General features: G+C 45.4%; 2 protein-coding genes across 3 annotated transcripts in view; both read left to right on the top strand.

Annotated features, from left to right (window-relative positions):
- Window positions 1-2,635: 2,635 nt before the first annotated feature.
- On the top strand, window positions 2,636-5,924 carry gpr55a (G protein-coupled receptor 55a). 2 transcript variants are annotated; one of them, XM_022668339.2, is made up of 2 exons: window positions 2,636-2,822; window positions 4,344-5,924. In XM_022668339.2, the coding sequence occupies exons 1-2, from the start codon at window positions 2,820-2,822 to the stop codon at window positions 5,514-5,516; spliced, it is 1,176 nt and encodes a 391-aa protein (XP_022524060.2). In that variant the 5' UTR covers window positions 2,636-2,819; the 3' UTR covers window positions 5,517-5,924. The 2 variants fall into 2 exon arrangements, with proteins under 2 accessions (XP_022524060.2, XP_022524059.2); XM_022668338.2 differs by having other exon boundaries at window positions 4,341-5,924.
- A 3,239-nt stretch (window positions 5,925-9,163) lies between these two features.
- Window positions 9,164-20,215, top strand: part of ngef (neuronal guanine nucleotide exchange factor) — a 38,258-nt gene continuing 27,206 nt past the window's right edge. The window contains exons 1-4 of the mRNA XM_049478927.1: window positions 9,164-9,731; window positions 12,564-12,648; window positions 12,876-13,070; window positions 13,357-13,430. Coding sequence (XP_049334884.1) covers window positions 9,488-9,731; window positions 12,564-12,648; window positions 12,876-13,070; window positions 13,357-13,430 — 598 coding nt within the window. The 5' untranslated portion in view covers window positions 9,164-9,487. The remainder of the gene's footprint in view (window positions 9,732-12,563; window positions 12,649-12,875; window positions 13,071-13,356; window positions 13,431-20,215) is intronic.

The following is a 20,215-nucleotide window of genomic DNA, read 5'->3' as shown; positions in this document are numbered from 1 at the left end:
CACACACACTTACACACACACCTCACATCACACACACATACACACACACACATACACACACACCTCACATCACACACACACATATACACACACACATACACACACACATACACACACACCTCACATCACACACACACACACACACACACCTCACATCACACACACACATACACACACACCTCACATCACACACACACACACACACACACACACATACACCTCACATCACACACACACATACACACACACACACATACACACACACATACACACACACATACACACACACCTCACATCACACACACATACACATACACACACACACACACCTCACATCACACACCTCACATACACACACACACACACACACATTGTAGACAGAGATGCTTCCATTTCTTTCTATTAAACCAAAATCATGTGCAGACTGTGAACAGCAGGGGGCGCCAGAGACAACTAAACTAAAATAATCCAGATATTTATGACCAATCAGCTTCAGTCTGTGACTGAGGCCGTTTCTCAGTTTGCTCTGGTCTGAACTCGTGTTCTTGTGAACTCAGAAACGTCTTCAGTTGCAGCTCAAGTTCTGTTCCTTTTAGATATTCACAGTGTGAACTGTTATTTGCTATAAATAATTAGATAGGATTTGTGAAGCTGTAGCTGTATAAGACTCTGCAGTACTCTCTCAGTGGCGCCCCCTAGTGTAGCATCACCAGATCCCAGTGCAGCTGTGTACACACGCACTAACTCACATACAGTCACGCTGGTAGAGATGTACGTGTCGATGTAGCTGAATTATATTAAATAAACAGAACCTCCACACAGCATTTTTGAGTCTGGTCTGTTTACTGTTCTACAGAAAGCCGGTAGAACCGGTTCTGGATCTGCTGTTTGTATCATAAACCATAAATGCAAATATTTGTGGATACCCCTCCTAATGAAAGCTTTATTCAGCCACTTTAAGTTGCACCCGTTGCTGTAACAGATGTGCAAGTGCACACAGCTATTGGCACCATGCTGAATGCCAGGCGTGGGCTAGAGGGGTGTAACCCCCAGTATGGATCTGTGAAGCAGTGGAACTGTGTTCTCTGGAATGACGGAGCTCCATACAGTACTGTAGGGATTAGTTGGGATGAGTTGCAGATGGTAAAGGAGACGTTTCCCTCCAGTATCATTTCACTGTAGTGGGAGTGAACCTTAATGAAAACGGAGACTGACCGACTGACCTTAACGAAGGCTGAGTCCACCGACTGACCTTAAAGAAGACGGAGTCCAACAACTGACCTTAACGAAGAGGGAGTCCACCGACTGACCTTAACGAAGAGGGAGTCCACCGACTGACCTTAACGAAGAGGGAGTCCACCGACTGACCTCAAAGAAGACGGGAGTCCACCGACTGACCTTAAAGAAGAGGGAGTCCACCGACTGACCTCAAAGAAGACGGGAGTCCACCGACTGACCTTAAAGAAGGCGGAGTCCACCGACTGACCTTAACGAAGAGGGAGTCCACCGACTGACCTCAAAGAAGACGGGAGTCCACCGACTGACCTTAAAGAAGGCGGAGTCCACCGACTGACCTTAACGAAGGCGGAGTCCACCGACTGACCTTAACGAAGGCGGAGTCCACCGACTGACCTTAACGAAGGCGGAGTCCACCGACTGACCTTAACGAAGAGGGAGTCCACCGACTGACCTTAAAGAAGGCGGAGTCCACCGACTGACCTTAACGAAGGCGGAGTCCACCGACTGACCTCAAAGAAGACGGGAGTCCACCGACTGACCTTAACGAAGGCGGAGTCCACCGACTGACCTTAACGAAGAGGGAGTCCACCGACTGACCTTAAAGAAGGCGGAGTCCACCGACTGACCTTAACGAAGGCGGAGTCCACCGACTGACCTTAACGAAGGCGGAGTCCACCGACTGACCTTAACGAAGGCGGAGTCCACCGACTGACCTTAACGAAGAGGGAGTCCACCGACTGACCTTAAAGAAGGCGGAGTCCACCGACTGACCTTAACGAAGGCGGAGTCCACCGACTGACCTTAACGAAGGCGGAGTCCACCAACTGACCTTAACGAAGGCGGAGTCCACCAACTGACCTTAACGAAGGCGGAGTCCACCAACTGACCTTAACGAAGACCAACAACTGTATAAAACCGTGATGTTTTAGACAGTAACTTCACAGTCATTGGCTGTTAATATTCAGTTGATATTATTTTTAAAAATATCTATTATTATTATCAATATTGTTATTTCTAATCTCCTAATCTGTAAATCGTCAGAATGACATATTCTTACTTTATTTCCTTTTCTAATCCCCTGAGGCAGAACAGGTGGAGGTAATCTGCTGTAGGGTGAGAACATTTAAATATGTAAATGTTTTAGGTGTGGGTATGTGTGTGTGTGTGTGTGTGTGTGTGTGTTTAGAGGGAGGTACCAGGGGTTGAGGGGAACTGAGTGCAGCAGTTTTAAAGAGGAAGAAGCACTTCAAACAATTACTGTCTCTCTCTCTCTCTCTCTCTCGCGCTCTCTCTCTCGCGCGCTCTCTCTCTCGCTCTCTCTCTCTCGCTCTCTCTCTCTCTCTCTCGCGCGCTCTCTCTCTCGCGCGCTCTCTCTCTCGCGCGCTCTCTCTCTCGCTCTCTCTCTCTCGCTCTCTCTCTCTCGCTCTCTCTCTCTCTCTCTCTCTCGCTCTCTCTCTCTCGCTCTCTCTCTCTCTCTCTCTCTCGCGCGCTCTCTCTCTCGCGCGCTCTCTCTCTCGGAGTTACGGCAGAGCGGTGGATGAGGTGAGGATGGAGTTTGTTCAGACAGGAGACCTGAGGGAATGGTAGGTTCTGCTTTTATTACTGAACATATAAATCTAAACATATACTTCAGATTAATTTACTCAGACTAAAGTGTTCAGATTAAAGTTCTTAGATTAAAGTATTCAGATTAAAGTTCTTAGATTAAAGTATTCAGATTAAAGTATTCAGATTAACATACTCAGAATAAAGTACTCAGATTAACATTACTATATTAAAGTATTTAGATTAAAGTATTCAGATTAACATACTTTGATTAAAGAATTCAGATTAACATACTCAGATTAAAGAATTCAGATTAACATACTCAGATTAAAGAATTCAGATTGACATACTCAGATTAAAGTATTCAGATTAACATACAAATATTAAAGTATTCAGATTAAAGTATTCAGATTAACATACAAATATTAAAGTATTCAGATTAAAGTATTCAGATTAAAGTATTCAGATTAACATACAAATATTAAAGTATTCAGATTAAAGTATTCAAATTAAAGTATTCAAATTAAAGTATTCAAATTAACATACAAATATTAAAGTATTCAGATTAACATACTCAGATTAAAGAATTCAGATTAACATACTCAGATTAAAGAATTCAGATTGACATACTCAGAATAAAGTATTAAGATTAACATTCTCAGATTAAAGTATTCAGATTAACATACTCAGATTAAAGTATTCAAATTAAAGTATTCAAATTCAAGTATTCAAATTAAAGTATTCAAATTAACATACAAATATTAAAGTATTCAGATTAAAGTATTCAGATTAACATACTCAGATTAAAGTATACAGATTAACATACTCAGAATAAAGTATTAAGATTAACATTCTCAAATTAAAGTATTCAAATTAACATACTCGGATTAAAGTATTCAAATTAAAGTATTCAAATTAACATACAAATATTAAAGTATTCAGATTAACATACACAGATTAAATTATTCAGATTAACATACTCAGATTAAAGTATTTAGATTAATATATTTAGATTAACATATTAAGAATAATGTACACAGATGTAAGTATTCAGATTAACATATACAAATTAAATTATTCAGATTAACATATTCAAATTAAAATATTCATATTAATATATTCAGATTAACATGCACAGAATAAATGATTTAGATTAAGAGTGTGAGAGAGAGAGAGAGTGTGTGTGTGTGTGTGTGTGTGTAAGTGTTTTGTTCTGTTATTGAGAGTTGTGGTTTTCCTTGAAGCTAACGCTCTGCTGCACATTTGCATACCAGTGTGTGTGAGAGTGGGGTTTGCCACTCTGAAGGCTGTTTTACTCATAGCAACAGTGTGTGGGTTTAAGTGTGTATAGCGTGTATAGTGTGTGTAGTGTGTGTAGTGTGTATAGTGTGTATAGTGTGTATAGTGTGTCTGTGTGTAAAGTGTGTGTGTATAGTGTGTGTGTGTGTGTGTGTGTGTAAAGTGTGTGTGTGTATAGTGTGTCTGTGTGTAAAGTGTGTGTGTATAGTGTGTGTGTAGTGTGTGTATATTTAACTGTCTTTTTCTTTGTTGTCTAGCAGGATGTGGACACGAGCAGCCCACACTGCCTGACTGCCTGCAGTGTGTGTGTGTGTGTGTGTGTGTGTGTGTGTGTGTGCACGTGCGAGATGTCTGGCGGTGGTGAATGGGTACGGTGGCTGCAGCTGTCGGTGTACGTGCCGGTTCTGGTGGCAGGTGTTCCGCTGAACCTGGCGACGCTGTGGAAGCTGCGGAGCGTCCGGCGCTGGCGCGAGTCGACCGTCTACCTGCTGAACCTGGTGATCAGCGACACGCTGCTGCTGTTCTCTCTGCCCTTCAAGATCCACGCCTACGAGCGGAACTGGGAACTCGGACGCACCTTCTGCTCGCTGCTGGAGAGCCTGGTGTACGTTAACGTGTACGGTAGCATCCTGCTGTGCGTGTGCATCGCTGCCGACCGATACGTCGCCCTGAGGTTTGCGTTTGCGGCGCGGCACCTTCGCTCGCCGCTGAAGGCCTCCCTGGTCTGCCTGTTGATCTGGGTGCTGGTGTTCTCCTGCAGCTATCCGGTTTATGAACTGCACCACAGCAACGCCACGTCCGGCAATTCCAACGGGACATCCGACCACTGCTTTCAGAATTTCTCCAATGTCACCTGGAATAAGTGGAAAATTGTGGTCGCCATGGAGACGGTGTTCTGCAGCAGCGCATTGGCCATGGTGTTCTTCTCTGTGCAGGTGGTCAGGGTACTGCGGGAGCTCCGCAGGAGAAACCCGGGCGACCCCAAGCTGCGCAACAACAAAAGTGTGAAGATCGTCCTCAGCAACATGCTGGTGTTCCTAGTGTGCTTCATCCCCTACCACATCGCAGCACTGTTGTACTTCTCCTATAAAAAAGGGGCGTGGCAGGGGGCGGGGCCAAGTCTTCGCAATTTTGTGCACAGTAGTCTGTGCCTGAGCAGCGTGAACTGTCTTGCCGACGGTGCGTGCTACTACTTCATCCTAAAGGAGAACCTGCACACCGCGAAGCTGGAGCGCCGCGCCACCATACACACCGTACACACTCACGGTGACCTGGGGCACTCCTTCACACACAGACTCCCCGGACAGATGCCGGAGGAGGACGGCGGCGTTCAGAGGGAAAAGAACGAATCTAAACGTCTCCATAGCGAAGAACAAACGATGATGAACTTTAGAAGCCTTTGGTCTAAGAAGAGAAGCTATAGCTTTACATGACCACAAGGGGGCTCAGTACTGTTCCATACTGGGACCAATACTAGATTGATTAGTGTGATCAGGTTGGGGGTCGGGAGTCCTGCCGTACCCGTATTTCTGTTCATCTAAAACATGTACCTCATACATGCAAATAAGCTCTGATTTGAATGGGTGGGGCTAATCTGCTGTAGGCTGAATAGGTGGAGCTAATCTGTTCTAGGATGAATGGGCGGAGCTAATCTGCTGTAGGCTGAATGGGTGGAGCTGCTGATGTGTAAAGGTTGAAGGCTGTAATAATTTTTTTTTTCTCATCACAGTTTGGATTACATATTAATTACAGGGGATTAATTATTTTGAGCAATTTCAAACTATTTTTGTCTGTATCAGTTAAATTTACAAACTGAATTAATATATTTGATAATGTGTGAACTGAATCTGACTGATTTAAAGAAAATATGTGGTTCAATGAATTTAATTTCACAGTGTTTCGTAGTGTGCAGAGTGTTTGAGAGTGTTTGGTAGTGTGCAGACTGTTTGGTAGTGTATGGTGTTGGGAAGTGTGCAGGTCCTCATATGTCCAGAAATGTCTGTTTTTCGTGCAGTAAGTGCTTTAAAAAAATCTGGGTTCTATAAGTTTTATATGATATAGAAACAGGATTCTATAACTTCCAGAAAGGAAGGATACATCAGTCGCGTCCTCACAATTGCTCTAAATATCTTACTATGGGATCCGCCCTTCTACTGTGTTCCTCAGAAGCAGTCTAACACTACGCCAGCTCTGATTGGCGTTCCCTAATAAAAATAAGAGCATTAGCAGCAGAACATCCTTCAGGGTTAGCATCACTCCACGTGAGAAGGGTGTCCAGTGAGAAAGCTCTCTCATGGTATCAGAGAACCGGCTTTACGGTTGGAACCTGAAGTTCGGTTTCTCACTCTGGGATAAGTTTAATTTTGTATCGCTGGGAAAGAACCTCACCATGTTCTAAGCCGAGTAACGTCAAACCTGTAGAACCACATAAAGGTCCTGAGAGCCTCCGTGAGCATCCTTACAGTCCTTACAGCTCTTTATTTATTATTTTAAGACAATTTTCAAAATCAGTAAAATGAACTATAAATATAATAAAACAAATTCAGCTGCTCATATAAAGTTTATTTTATATATACAGCTCTGTAAAAAATGGAGAGCACTTCAGTTTCTGAATCATTTTCTCTGATTTTGCTATTTATAGGTTTATATTTGAGTAAAATGAACATTGTTGTTTTATTCTATAAACTACAGACAACATTTCTCCCAAATTACAAATAAAAATATTCTCATTTAGAGCATTTATTTACAGAAAATGAGAAATGACTGAAATAACAAAAAAGATGCAGAGCTTTCAGACCTCAAATAATGCAAAGAAAACAAGTTCATATTCATAAAGTTTTAAGAGTTCAGAAATAATCAATATTTGGTGGAATAATCCTGGTTTTTAATCACAGTTTTTTTTTTATGCATCTTGGCATCATGTTCTCCTCCACCAGTCTTACACACTGCTTTTGGATAACTTTATGCTGCTTTACTCCTGGTGCAAAAATTCAAGCAGTTCAGTTTGGTGGTTTGATGGTTTGTGATCATCCATCTTCCTCTTGATTAAATTCCAGAGGATTATAATTTGGTAAAATCAAAGAAACTCATCATTTTTAAGTGCTCTTTTATTTATTACGTATATATATATGCACACCAGCAATCCATTTACATAAAAAATACAATGGAAATGAAACTTCTCTCTTTATTCTTCTTCTTGTGAATAAACCACTTCCTGATTTACTGTATTTAGAAATGCCCGTGGGAAACTTTAACAAGCCTTTATTAAACTTTTACTCACACTGTCAATAAAACAGCTTGGAATTTTAGTTAAAAGCTTAGTTTTTACATCTACCTACTAAAACAATGTGTTGGGTTAAATCTAAAGGTTTGCCTGTGTGTAAAAAGTGTGAGTGTGAAAAGTGTGAAAGCTGAATATACTCAAATATCAAAATACTCCGAACCGGTTGGACGTTGAGTTACATCACAGTCTACAGACACATCCAGACTCCTGTCTGACCACAATAAACTCAATCACTTAAAACATTTCAGCAATTACTTATTTTACGTCAAACGTATAAAACCTCATCAACAGTTTGCGGCGTTTGGATCAATAATGCAGAAAAATGCTTGTTTTGGCTCCTGCACTTTCGCAGATCTCCTTATCGAGGGGAGGCGTGGCTTCTACACTAACACTAATACAGAACCAGCAGCCATTCTCCTCGTTAATAGCCCTTTTTTACACTTTGTGTTGGTTAATATATATATATATATATATATATATATATATATATATATATTGTGTTATAAATAACTGATGCTACTCTTGGTTCCTACATACATGATTAATTCATTTAAACTCTTACCAAAGTTTATACCCAATCAGAATTAATCTGTTCAACTCCAAATGAAAAGCTCTGCTTATTAGCTTTTTTTTTTACCAACAAATCAATAAAACCAGAGTGAAACTAAACCCCAGCGTTCACTCCGGTTCAGTTTAAAATGAAATAAAACATGGATTAAAAGACTAAAAACACTAAACTCACCATCAGTATTAAGTGATTGAGTATTTATGCAGATGATTATCAGTGAGGACGGTCAGCAGTGTGTTGTGAGTAGTTTAATGTGTGAGAGGAAGAGGAACATGAAGCTCAGTAAGCGTTTTTTTTTACGGCGCTCGTCTGTAAAACCTGAGCTACACTAAAAACACAGATCGGCTGTTCAGATCTGAGCTAAACCTGAATTCTAGATTTAATCTCTGCTGAGCTGCTAACAGCGCTAACACACTCACGTCTCTGTTCCTCTGAACACCGTTCTCCTCGTTCTGCTGTTAGAACTGTTCTCTGGTGCTGTGGGTGGAATCAGGGTTCTGTATAAACAGATCCACAGCATTGTTCAGCTCCAGTATTAGCTCTAGTGTTAGTTTTGGCTCTAGTGTTAGTTTTAGTGCTGGCTACAGCAGTGTCTCTAGTATTATTTCCAGGATTTGTTCTAGTGTTATATTTTGCCCTAAATCTAGTCTTAGCTGTAGTGTTAGCTCTGGTGTTAGTCCTATTTTTAGCTTCAGTTTTAGCTCTAGTGTTAGTTTTAGTTCTGATGTTTGCTTTAGCGTTAGCTTCAAGGCTAGTTATTAAAATATTTCCCTTTACAGACAGTAAGTTGTGTATTGTTAAGAGTAAAACCTTCTGACCCCCTATTGGCCGGTCTGAACAGGCCAGAGCTAATTATCCAATGGTAGAGTTGTTTATTGCAGGTTGTGGGGTTGTCTCTGCAGGTGCTGTTCTGCTGTCAGAGAGCGCCATCTAGTGTCTGCAGTGAGATCAGCAGGTAAAATCAGTTTATTCATCTGTTTACTACCAATCATACTGCTGCACTGTGTGTGTGTGTAAGTATTCACAGTTCAGTAGGATTATGGGGAGTGTCTTAAGCAACACACACACACACACCCCTACTACACAAACACATCAGGGGAAAATGTGACCTTTGAACCTGAAGCAGTCAGCTGATCAGCCACACAGAGAGCGACCACAGCGGCGGCGAGTCCCACTCAGAACACTGCCTCAGGTGAGTTTCTCTACCTACTATACACACACACACACACACACCTGTTACACACACACACACCTGTTACACACACACAATGGAACAATAGGAGGGGCTGGACAGCTGAAGAATTCAGACCTGAACCAGGTTAAACCAGAGAGAGAGAGAAGGAATGAGGGAGGAGTTGAGAGTGAGAGAGGAGTGTCAGAGTTTTGGGGGAAATTGAATCAGAGTAAGAGAGGACGAGCGAGAGAGCACACCTGAGACTCTCGCACCTGAGAGAGTCTGAATCTCTCTCTCGGCCTGTTTTCTCCAGTGTGTGTGTGTGTGTGTGTGTGCAGCTGATGGACTGCGTGCCCGCGGTACCCATGCCCTGCCCCTGATGTCGTTAGGGTCAGAGGGCATCGCCATGGCGATGACTGCACTGTTCCGGGGAAAGTGGGGTCAGAAGGCCTCAGAGCCGCCGCCCCCCAAACCCCCCGCCGCCCCCCCGCCCCAGCCGGACGAGGAGGAGGACGATGAAGACCCGCCGACCCGAGCGCCGATCCGCCGCAACTCCCGCTTCTACCGCAGCATGAGGAAGAAGAAGCTCCAGTCTTCATCATCATCCTCAGACCAGCAGCACAGTGAGCACAGCTTTATCTCTTTCTCTCTTCCCTCTCTCTCTCTCTCTCTCTGTATGGTGATTCTTTCTGCTGCCTGGTTTCTCCTCTTTCTCTACTCGTTGCTGGTGTGTGATGACGGATTCAGAGCAGGTTTGATGAGGAAAGTTCAAGTTCAGGTGTGAATGGGATACAGTGTGTTTCTGTACAGACTCTGTGCAGACCAGTCCAGTTCTTCCACACCAAACCTGCTCATCCGTGTCTTTATGGAGCATGATTTGTGCACTAGTGTGCAGTAGATATACTGAAAAAGGAAAGTTGGGAGCATGAAATTGTCCAGAAGCTCTTGGTCTGCTGGAGCATTAAGAGTTCTGATCACTGGGAATAAGAGGTGGTGCTCAACTCCTGAGAAACAACCCCTTACGATTATCCCCCCTCCACCAAACTTTACACTCGGCACAGTGAAGTCAGACAAGTACTGTTCTCCTGGAACCGACCAAACCAATTGTGATTCGTCACTCTAGAAAAGCCGAATGTGTGGGGCTGCTGTCCGTGTCATGTGATGCATATTTACATTTCTGGGAAGCTGCATGTCGGCGACTGCATGTACGGTACATTAGTTCATCTCCAACACGAGTTCATCTCTGAACCCCCACTCTGAACCAGTTCATCTCTCAAACCGCCACTCTGAACAAGTTCACCTCTCAAACCCCCACTCTAAACGAGTTCACCTCTCAAACCCCCACTCTAAACAAGTTCACCTCTCAAACCCCCACTCTGAACGAGTTCACCTCTCAAACCCCCACTCTGAACAAGTTCACCTCTCAAACCCCCACTCTAAACGAGTTCACCTCTCAAACCCCCACTCTGAACGAGTTCACCTCTCAAACCCCCACTCTAAACGAGTTCACCTCTCAAACCCCCACTCTGAACGAGTTCACCTCTCAAACCCCCACTCTGAACGAGTTCACCTCTCAAACCCCCACTCTAAACGAGTTCACCTCTCAAACCCCCACTCTAAACAAGTTCACCTCTCAAACCCCCACTCTAAACAAGTTCACCTCTCAAACCCCCACTCTGAACGAGTTCACCTCTCAAACCCCCACTCTGAACGAGTTCACCTCTCAAACCCCCACTCTGAACGAGTTCACCTCTCAAACCCCCACTCTAAACGAGTTCATCTCTCAAACCCCCACTCTGAACGAGTTCACCTCTCAAACCCCCACTCAGAACGAGTTCACCTCTCAAACCCCCACTCTGAACGAGTTCATCTTAAACCCTGACTGAATTATGGGCTAGTTTTGAGAAACTGGTTTAATCTACAGATCCAGTGAAAATATTTTATTGTGTTTAGTATAAATGAAAGCGCATATTAAACATGGTTATTATATATAATAATGTTATAGACTCTGATCTCAGAGGAACGTTGACGCTATAATTAGACCAGCTGAGTGTTACACTGAGAACAATTGAACACACAGACACACACACACTCACACACACAGACACTCAGACAATGTTCTATCCATCTCCCTGTCCTTCAAATCAAACCAGTCAGAACCAGAGGAACCAGTTTAATTGTTGAGTGTGTATAGGTGTGAGTGTGAGGCGTGTGTTATTAGTGATGTTAGGTATGCACTGTGCTATATGAAGGAATTTAAGATCCACACCCACTTTTTATTTTGGAAATCATGTGACTCACTCACACACAGTGTAACACAGATGGAGTGTGTGTTTATTGATTACAGTGATATAATGTGTGTATATACAGGGTGTATAGCGCTGAATGCGGCGGTGTGTAAACTGAGCTTCTCGGGGATGCTGGACTGAAATGCGAGTAAGGATGGAGGCAAAATATCACCTGTAATATTACCTGCTCTGAGTCATCAGTCCGCATGCATTGTGTTAGCATTGCTGGTTAGCATAATGCTAATGATGAGTTAGCGCAGTGTTTATGAACACGTGGAGCTTGTATAGATCTATATAGATATTGATCTAGATATTGAGAGATTTTTCACTGCAGGGCCCAATGGTTACTGAGGACGTTCCTTTTCGTTCGTACAGGATCCGACTCTAAAGCCTGGTTCCGATTTCTGTTTTTACTTGCTGTGTATCTAAATCAGGACCGAAAACAGAGAATACAAGCTAACTAAATTTTAAATAAAGCACTGTGTTTATATGCAGCTACTGGCCTCGTCCCAATACACTACCGGCCTCGTCCCGCATCACTGCCGGCCTCGTCCCACATCACTGCCGGCCTCGTTCAACATCGTTTTTCCACAGCAGTGCTGACGACAGGACTCAGCCTGGCATACAGTGAGACACAGTGTATTGAGTTTGTTTGTGTGTGTGTGTGTGTGTGTGTGTGTCAGTATCAGTGTTCCAGTTTCACCTGAATGCAGGTGATAAAAGTCTGAGAAGGTGGTGTAAACACTCTGAGACATTGTGAACTTTACCCTGTGAGGAGTTCTGCAGGGTGAGGTGGAGGAGTAAAAGGGATGGGCAGAGGGGTAAAGTTCACTCCTTATCAACATCAGAGTCTACACCGCAGAGTCTATATCGCAGAGTCTATATCTCAGAGTCTATATTGCAGAGTCTACACCACAGAGTCTATATCGCAGAGTCTATATCTCAGAGTCTATATTGCAGAGTCTATATCTCAGAGTCTACACCGCAGAGTCTATACTGCAAACTATTGATTTTGTTCTGTTGTATTTTGGCTGCATTCAACTCTGATGTGACCCATTCTGTTCTGCTGGGTTATGTTGTGTACAGGGTAAATTGTAAGGTCCGGTGAAAGGTCACATTTCTGTTGTAGTATTTCTACTTTATTAAGCCACGCCTCTTCCTTTTCAGGCCCCTCCCCTTCCCCTAAATCCCCTCTGAAGTCCGGACGGAACTTGGCGGCCAGCAGGTCCCCCCTCACACCCCGGCACCGCCGGTGAGTACCCGCTCCTGAACAGTGTCTCCTGGTGGAACCACGGTGCATGGACACACACACACACACAAACACACACACACACACTCACACTCAGAACATCAAGGTCACACTGATTTACTTAATCTTTTTGAGAAACTCAAATACAAACACACTCCCACATCCGCCAACAGTGTGTGTGTATAGATTGTGTATGTGTGTGGACTCAGGTTTTGTGTGTTTTTTTGTAGCCCCTCCCCTCAGAGCTCTGGTAGAGGGTTGCTAAGCGATGGTCTGGTGGGTGGAGCCTCCCCTTGGTCGCCGATAGAGACGGGAGATTGGCGGCTCAGAGGAGAGATGGAGGAGCTAAGCGTTCGGACCAGAGCCTGCAGCGTGCAGGACGAACACACACACACACACTCACACACTGACAACAACACACTCAGGTAAGGACAGGTGTGTGTGTGTGTGTGTGTGTGTGTAACTTTACTGCAAATCGATTGACTTTCAGACACAGGGTTTAAAATTAGTGTGAGGTTTAAGATTAGGTTTAAAATCAGGGTTGAATTAGGATCGGGATTTCTTTATGTTTGAGATTAGGGTTAGGATCAGGATTTAAATGTAATTTTGTAGAACAGTGTAGAAGAAATCAGCTTTAAGTTGTGTCATCTGGTGTGTGTGTGTGTGTGTGTGTGTGTGTGTGTGTGTGTGTGTGTGTGTGTGTGTTTGCAGGTTTGTGCAAAGTGGGGATGGTGAAAACACACCAGAGAACTTTGGCTACAGTCTAAACATCGTAAAGAGCGTCCGTGAGTTAACACACACCTCACTAACATGCACACAAACACACACACAAACCACACAAACATGCACACACACCTACCAAACACACACACAAACCACACAAACATACACACACCATACATACACACCACATGCATAAAAGTGGACATATGGATTTACTTGCTAAAGGAAGCTGATTTCAAGTGTTATTGTGTGGATATTCTGAGAGAGAGAAAGAGAGAGAGAGAGAGAGAGAGAGAGAGAAAGAGAGAGAGAAAGAGAAGAGGGAGAGAGAGAGAGAGAGTGATAGAGTGGGTGGAGGGCAGGTGGACTGTGTGGGTTTTGGATCTTTTTCTTGCTGCTGTAAAGCAGGACAGTTTCTTCCTCGCCAACGCAACACATTCCTCTCTTCCTCCAGCATCTCTGATTCTTCACTTCAGCATTTTATTCAAAAAGCCATTTAATTTCTTAAGCAGGGTCAGAATTTAAGTGAGCAAAAGAACCAGTCTTAGAACTGAGGCAAATTCCTACTTAGAAACAGAGAGTAGGAACAGTCCTACTTGGGAATAGAGTGCAGGCACTGTCCCTCTGGGGAACAGAGATCAGGATCAGTGCCCGTTGGGAACAGAGATCAAAAACAGTGTCTTTTGGAAACAGAGATCCAGAACAGTCCCTCTTGGAAACAGAGGTCAGGTAAATTCCCACTTTGAGAAATGAGAGCGAGAAAAGACTTTCTGGGGAACAGGGATCAGATCAGGAACAGTGTCCCTTGGGAACAGAAAGCAGGAAAAGTCATTCTGGGGAATAGAGATCAGGAACAGTCCCACTTGGGAATAGAGTGTAGTTACAGCCCCACTTGGAAACAGAGATCAGGAACAGTCCCACTGGGGAACAGGAACAGTTCCACTGGGTAACAGAGTGTAGGTACAGTGCCTCAGTGATCAGGAACAATCCCACTTGGGAACAGTGATCAGGAACAGTCATACTTGGGAACAGATTGTAGATACAGTGCCTCTGGGGAAAAGAGATCAGGAATATTCACACTTGGGAACAGAGAGCAGGAACAGTCCCACTTGGGAACAGAGTGTAGATACAGTGCCTCTGGGGAACAGAGATCAGGAACAGTCCCACTTGGGGAAAGAGATCAAGAACGGTGCCCGTTGGGAACAGAGATCAGGATTCAAGGATTCAAGGAGATTTTATTGTCATTCGCATCACATGTGGTACATGAGGTGGAACGAAATTGTGATCTCACGATCCAGTTTTACACCCAAAGAGCTGTTATTAATAGATATATAGATAAAAAAAAAGTCTCCGGCCTGAGGGGAGTGGGACAAAAAGTGCGTGTGCTGGGTGGGTGGGATCCTTCCTGATGCAGGTGGCCCTTTTCCTACACCTGGAGGTATAAATGTCTTTTCCTCCCAGGATCCACAGAGCATGTGGAGGGAACAGTACCACTTGGAAAAAAACAGTGAACAGTCCCACTTGGGAACATAAAGCAGAAACAATCCCACTTTGAAACAGAGATGAGGCATATATAAAGCACAGTGGCCCTTGGGAATATAAAGCAGGAACAGTCCAGGTTGGTAACAGAGTACATGTACAGTCCCTCTGGGGAACATAGAGCAGGAAAAGCCCCATTTGGGATCAGCAAGCAAGAGCAGTCACGCTTGAAAACAGAACGGAACGGTAACAGAAAGAAGGAACAGTCAGCGGCAGTTATTAATTTTCAGTGTACAGTATTTACTCAGTCAAAATTAGTGAATATTTAAAGTTTCTATTGCTTTGTTTTGTGAATATGACGCTCCTGATTGCTCCAAGTAGAGTTTGTGCTTTATGCAACAACAGAACTAAGAAAAGGTCCTGGTGTTGGTCCGCCGTCCTGCTGCCAAATGAAGTGTGATATTTATGCTGGCAGCTGAGCTCTGCAAACTTTCCCCTTTACGCTTGTTAGATTAAACGGATGTGCTTCTTCTGGTTTTCTTTTTGCTTCAGGAAAGAGCTTTTTTATTAACAGGTTTATTTACAGTTTTTAATTTATTCATCCAGCACTTTATTGGATAGAGAACCATCAATTCAGAGAACACAGTTCCACTGCTCAGTACTGGCCCACACCTGGCATAAGACCCGCCATGGTGCCAATATATTCTTTTTTTCTGCTCTAGAGAATGGTCCCACTCTGTTGGCAGTATTTCTTTACAGGGAGCTGTATGTGTGCATTTGCACATCTGTGTCAGCAATAGTGAAATGCAGCATTGATGTTTGGGTGTATAGTTTTTTGTAGCCCTCGTGCTAAACTACAGAAGCAGAGCCTCCAGGTGAGAGCAACAAAATCTGTTGCTTAAGTCAACAAGGACACACTGAGAGTGAGCAAGAGTGCTCTGTGTAGCTTGAGAATAAGAGAGTGCTCTGTGTAGCTTGAGAATAAGAGAGTGCTCTGTGTAGCTTGAGAATAAGAGAGTGCTCTGTGTAGCTGCAGAGTGAGTGAGAGGGAGTGAGAGAGTAAGAGAGAGTGTGTAGAGAGTGAGGTGGGGGTGTGTTGGTGTTTTAGAGAGTGAGGTGGGGGTGTGTTGGTGTTTTAGAGAGTGAGGTGGGGTGAGATGGTGTTTTAGAGAGTGAGGTGGGGGTGTGTTGGTGTTTTAGAGAGTGAGGTGGGGGTGTTTTGGTGTTTTAGAGAGTGAGGTGGGGGTGAGATGGTGTTTTAGAGAGTGAGGTGGGGGTGTGTTGGTGTTTTAGAGAGTGAGGTGGGGGTGAGCAGGTGTTTTAGAGAGTGAGGTGGGGGTGAGCTGGTGTTTTAGAGAGTGAGGTGGGGGTGTGTTGGTGTTTTAGAGAGTGAGGTGGGGGTGAGATGGTGTTTTAGAGAGTGAGGTGGGGGTGTGTTGGTGTTTTAGAGAGTGAGGTGGGGTGAGATGGTGTTTTAGAGAGTGAGGTGGGGGTGTGTTGGTGTTTTAGAGAGTGGTGTTTTAGAGAGTGAGGTGGGGGTGTGTTGGTGTTTTAGAGAGTGAGGTGGGGGTGAGCTGGTGTTTTAGAGAGTGAGGTGGGCGTGTGTTGGTGTTTTAGAGAGTGAGGTGGGGGTGAGCTGGTGTTTTAGAGAGTGAGGTGGGGGTGAGCTGGTGTTTTAGAGAGTGAGGTGGGGGTGTGTTGGTGTTTTAGAGAGTGAGGTGGGGGTGAGATGGTGTTTTAGAGAGTGAGGTGGGGGTGTGTTGGTGTTTTAGAGAGTGAGGTGGGGGTGAGCTGGTGTTTTAGAGAGTGAGGTGGGGGTGTGTTGGTGTTTTAGAGAGTGAGGTTGGGGTGAGATGGTGTTTTAGAGAGTGAGGTGGGGGTGTGTTGGTGTTTTAGAGAGTGAGGTGGGGGTGAGCTGGTGTTTTAGAGAGTGAGGTGGGGGTGTGTTGGTGTTTTAGAGAGTGAGGTGGGGGTGAGCTGGTGTTTTAGAGAGTGAGGTGGGGGTGAGATGGTGTTTTAGAGAGTGAGGTGGGGGTGAGCTGGTGTTTTAGAGAGTGAGGTGGGGGTGTGTTGGTGTTTTAGAGAGTGAGGTTGGGGTGAGATGGTGTTTTAGAGAGTGAGGTGGGGGTGTGTTGGTGTTTTAGAGAGTGAGGTGGGGGTGAGCTGGTGTTTTAGAGAGTGAGGTGGGGGTGTGTTGGTGTTTTAGAGAGTGAGGTGGGGGTGAGCTGGTGTTTTAGAGAGTGAGGTGGGGGTGAGATGGTGTTTTAGAGAGTGAGGTGGGGGTGTGTTGGTGTTTTAGAGAGTGAGGTGGGGGTGTTTTGGTGTTTTAGAGAGTGAGGTGGGGGTGAGATGGTGTTTTAGAGAGTGAGGTGGGGGTGTGTTGGTGTTTTAGAGAGTGAGGTGGGGGTGTGTTGGTGTTTTAGAGAGTGAGGTGGGGGTGAGCAGGTGTTTTAGAGAGTGAGGTGGGGGTGAGCTGGTGTTTTAGAGAGTGAGGTGGGGGTGTGTTGGTGTTTTAGAGAGTGAGGTTGGGGTGAGATGGTGTTTTAGAGAGTGAGGTGGGGGTGAGCTGGTGTTTTAGAGAGTGAGGTGGGGGTGAGATGGTGTTTTAGAGAGTGAGGTGGGGGTGTGTTGGTGTTTTAGAGAGTGAGGTGGGGGTGTTTTGGTGTTTTAGAGAGTGAGGTGGGGGTGAGATGGTGTTTTAGAGAGTGAGGTGGGGGTGTGTTGGTGTTTTAGAGAGTGAGGTGGGGGTGTGTTGGTGTTTTAGAGAGTGAGGTGGGGGTGTGTTGGTGTTTTAGAGAGTGAGGTGGGGGTGTGTTGGTGTTTTAGAGAGTGAGGTGGGGGTGTGTTGGTGTTTTAGAGAGTGAGGTGGGGGTGAGCTGGTGTTTTAGAGAGTGAGGTGGGGGGTGTGTTGGTGTTTTAGAGAGTGAGGTGGGGGTGTGTTGGTGTTTTAGAGAGTGAGGTGGGGGTGTGTTGGTGTTTTAGAGAGTGAGGTGGGGGTGTGTTGGTGTTTTAGAGAGTGAGGTGGGGGTGAGCTGGTGTTTTAGAGAGTGAGGTGGGGGTGAGATGGTGTTTTAGAGAGTGAGGTGGGGGTGTGTTGGTGTTTTAGAGAGTGAGGTGGGGGTGTTTTGGTGTTTTAGAGAGTGAGGTGGGGTGAGATGATGTTTTAGAGAGTGAGGTGGGGGTGTGTTGGTGTTTTAGAGAGTGAGGTGGGGGTGAGCTGGTGTTTTAGAGAGTGAGGTGGGGGTGTGTTGGTGTTTTAGAGAGTGAGGTGGGGGTGAGCTGGTGTTTTAGAGAGTGAGGTGGGGGTGTGTTGGTGTTTTAGAGAGTGAGGTGGGGGTGTGTTGGTGTTTTAGAGAGTGAGGTGGGGGTGAGCTGGTGTTTTAGAGAGTGAGGTGGGGGTGTGTTGGTGTTTTAGAGAGTGAGGTGGGGGTGAGCTGGTGTTTTAGAGAGTGAGGTGGGGGTGTGTTGGTGTTTTAGAGAGTGAGGTGGGGGTGAGCTGGTGTTTTAGAGAGTGAGGTGGGGGTGTGTTGGTGTTTTAGAGAGTGAGGTGGGGGTGAGCTGGTGTTTTAGAGAGTGAGGTGGGGGTGAGCTGGTGTTTTAGAGAGTGAGGTGGGGGTGTGTTGGTGTTTTAGAGAGTGAGGTTGGGGTGAGATGGTGTTTTAGAGAGTGAGGTGGGGGTGTGTTGGTGTTTTAGGGAGTGAGGTGGGGGTGAGCTGGTGTTTTAGAGAGTGAGGTGGGGGTGTGTTGGTGTTTTAGAGAGTGAGGTTGGGGTGAGATGGTGTTTTAGAGAGTGAGGTGGGGGTGTGTTGGTGTTTTAGAGAGTGAGGTAGGGGTGAGCTGGTGTTTTAGAGAGTGAGGTGGGGGTGTGTTGGTGTTTTAGAGAGTGAGGTGGGGGTGAGCTGGTGTTTTAGAGAGTGAGGTGGGGGTGTGTTGGTGTTTTAGAGAGTGAGGTGGGGGTGAGCTGGTGTTTTAGAGAGTGAGGTGGGGGTGTTTTGGTGTTTTAGAGAGTGAGGTGGGGTGTGTTGGTGTTTTAGAGAGTGAGGTGGGGGTGAGCTGGTGTTTTAGAGAGTGAGGTGGGGGTGTGTTGGTGCTTTAGAGAGTGAGGTGGGGGTGTGTTGGTGTTTTAGAGAGTGAGGTGGGGTGTGTTGGTGTTTTAGAGAGTGAGGTGGGGGTGTGTTGGTGTTTTAGAGAGTGAGGTGGGGGTGTGTTGGTGTTTTAGAGAGTGAGGTGGGGGTGAGCTGGTGTTTTAGAGAGTGAGGTGGGGGTGTGTTGGTGTTTTAGAGAGTGAGGTGGGGGTGTGTTGGTGTTTTAGAGAGTGAGGTGGGGGTGAGATGGTGTTTTAGAGAGTCAGGTGGGGGTGTGTTGGTGTTTTAGAGAGTCAGGTGGGGGTGAGCTGGTGTTTTAGAGAGTGAGGTGGGGGTGTGTTGGTGTTTTAGAGAGTGAGGTGGGGGTGTGTTGGTGTTTTAGAGAGTGAGGTGGGGGTGAGATGGTGTTTTATAGAGTGAGGTGGGGGTGTGTTGGTGTTTTAGAGAGTGAGGTGGGGGTGTGTTGGTGTTTTAGAGAGTGAGGTGGGGGTGTGTTGGTGTTTTAGAGAGTGAGGTGGGGGTGAGATGGTGTTTTAGAGAGTGAGGTGGGGGTGAGATGGTGTTTTAGAGAGTGAGGTGGGGGTGTGTTGGTGTTTTAGAGAGTGAGGTGGGGGTGTGTTGGTGTTTTAGAGAGTGAAGTGGGGGTGAGCTGGTGTTTTAGAGAGTGAGGTGGGGGTGTGTTGGTGTTTTAGAGAGTGAGGTGGGGGTGTGTTGGTGTTTTAGAGAGTGAGGTGGGGGTGTGTTGGTGTTTTAGAGAGTGAGGTGGGGGTGTGTTGGTGTTTTAGAGAGTGAGGTGGGGGTGTGTTGGTGTTTTAGAGAGTGAGGTGGGGGTGAGATGGTGTTTTAGAGAGTGAGATGGGGTGTGTTGGTGTTTTAGAGAGTGAGGTGGGGGTGAGATGGTGTTTTAGAGAGTGAGGTGGGGGTGTGTTGGTGTTTTAGAGAGTGAGGTGGGGGTGAGCTGGTGTTTTAGAGAGTGAGGTGGGGGTGTGTTGGTGTTTTAGAGAGTGAGGTTGGGGTGTGTTGGTGTTTTAGAGAGTCAGGTGGGGGTGAGCTGGTGTTTTAGAGAGTGAGGTGGGGGTGTGTTGGTGTTTTAGAGAGTGAGGTGGGGGTGTGTTGGTGTTTTAGAGAGTGAGGTGGGGGTGAGATGGTGTTTTAGAGAGTGAGGTGGGGGTGTGTTGGTGTTTTAGAGAGTGAGGTGGGGGTGTGTTGGTGTTTTAGAGAGTGAGGTGGGGGTGTGTTGGTGTTTTAGAGAGTGAGGTGGGGGTGTGTTGGTGTTTTAGAGA

Source organism: Astyanax mexicanus, chromosome 4 (genome assembly GCF_023375975.1).
Source record: "Astyanax mexicanus isolate ESR-SI-001 chromosome 4, AstMex3_surface, whole genome shotgun sequence".
Lineage (NCBI taxonomy): Eukaryota > Metazoa > Chordata > Actinopteri > Characiformes > Acestrorhamphidae > Astyanax > Astyanax mexicanus.
This window is presented reverse-complemented; position numbering and strand designations above follow the sequence as displayed.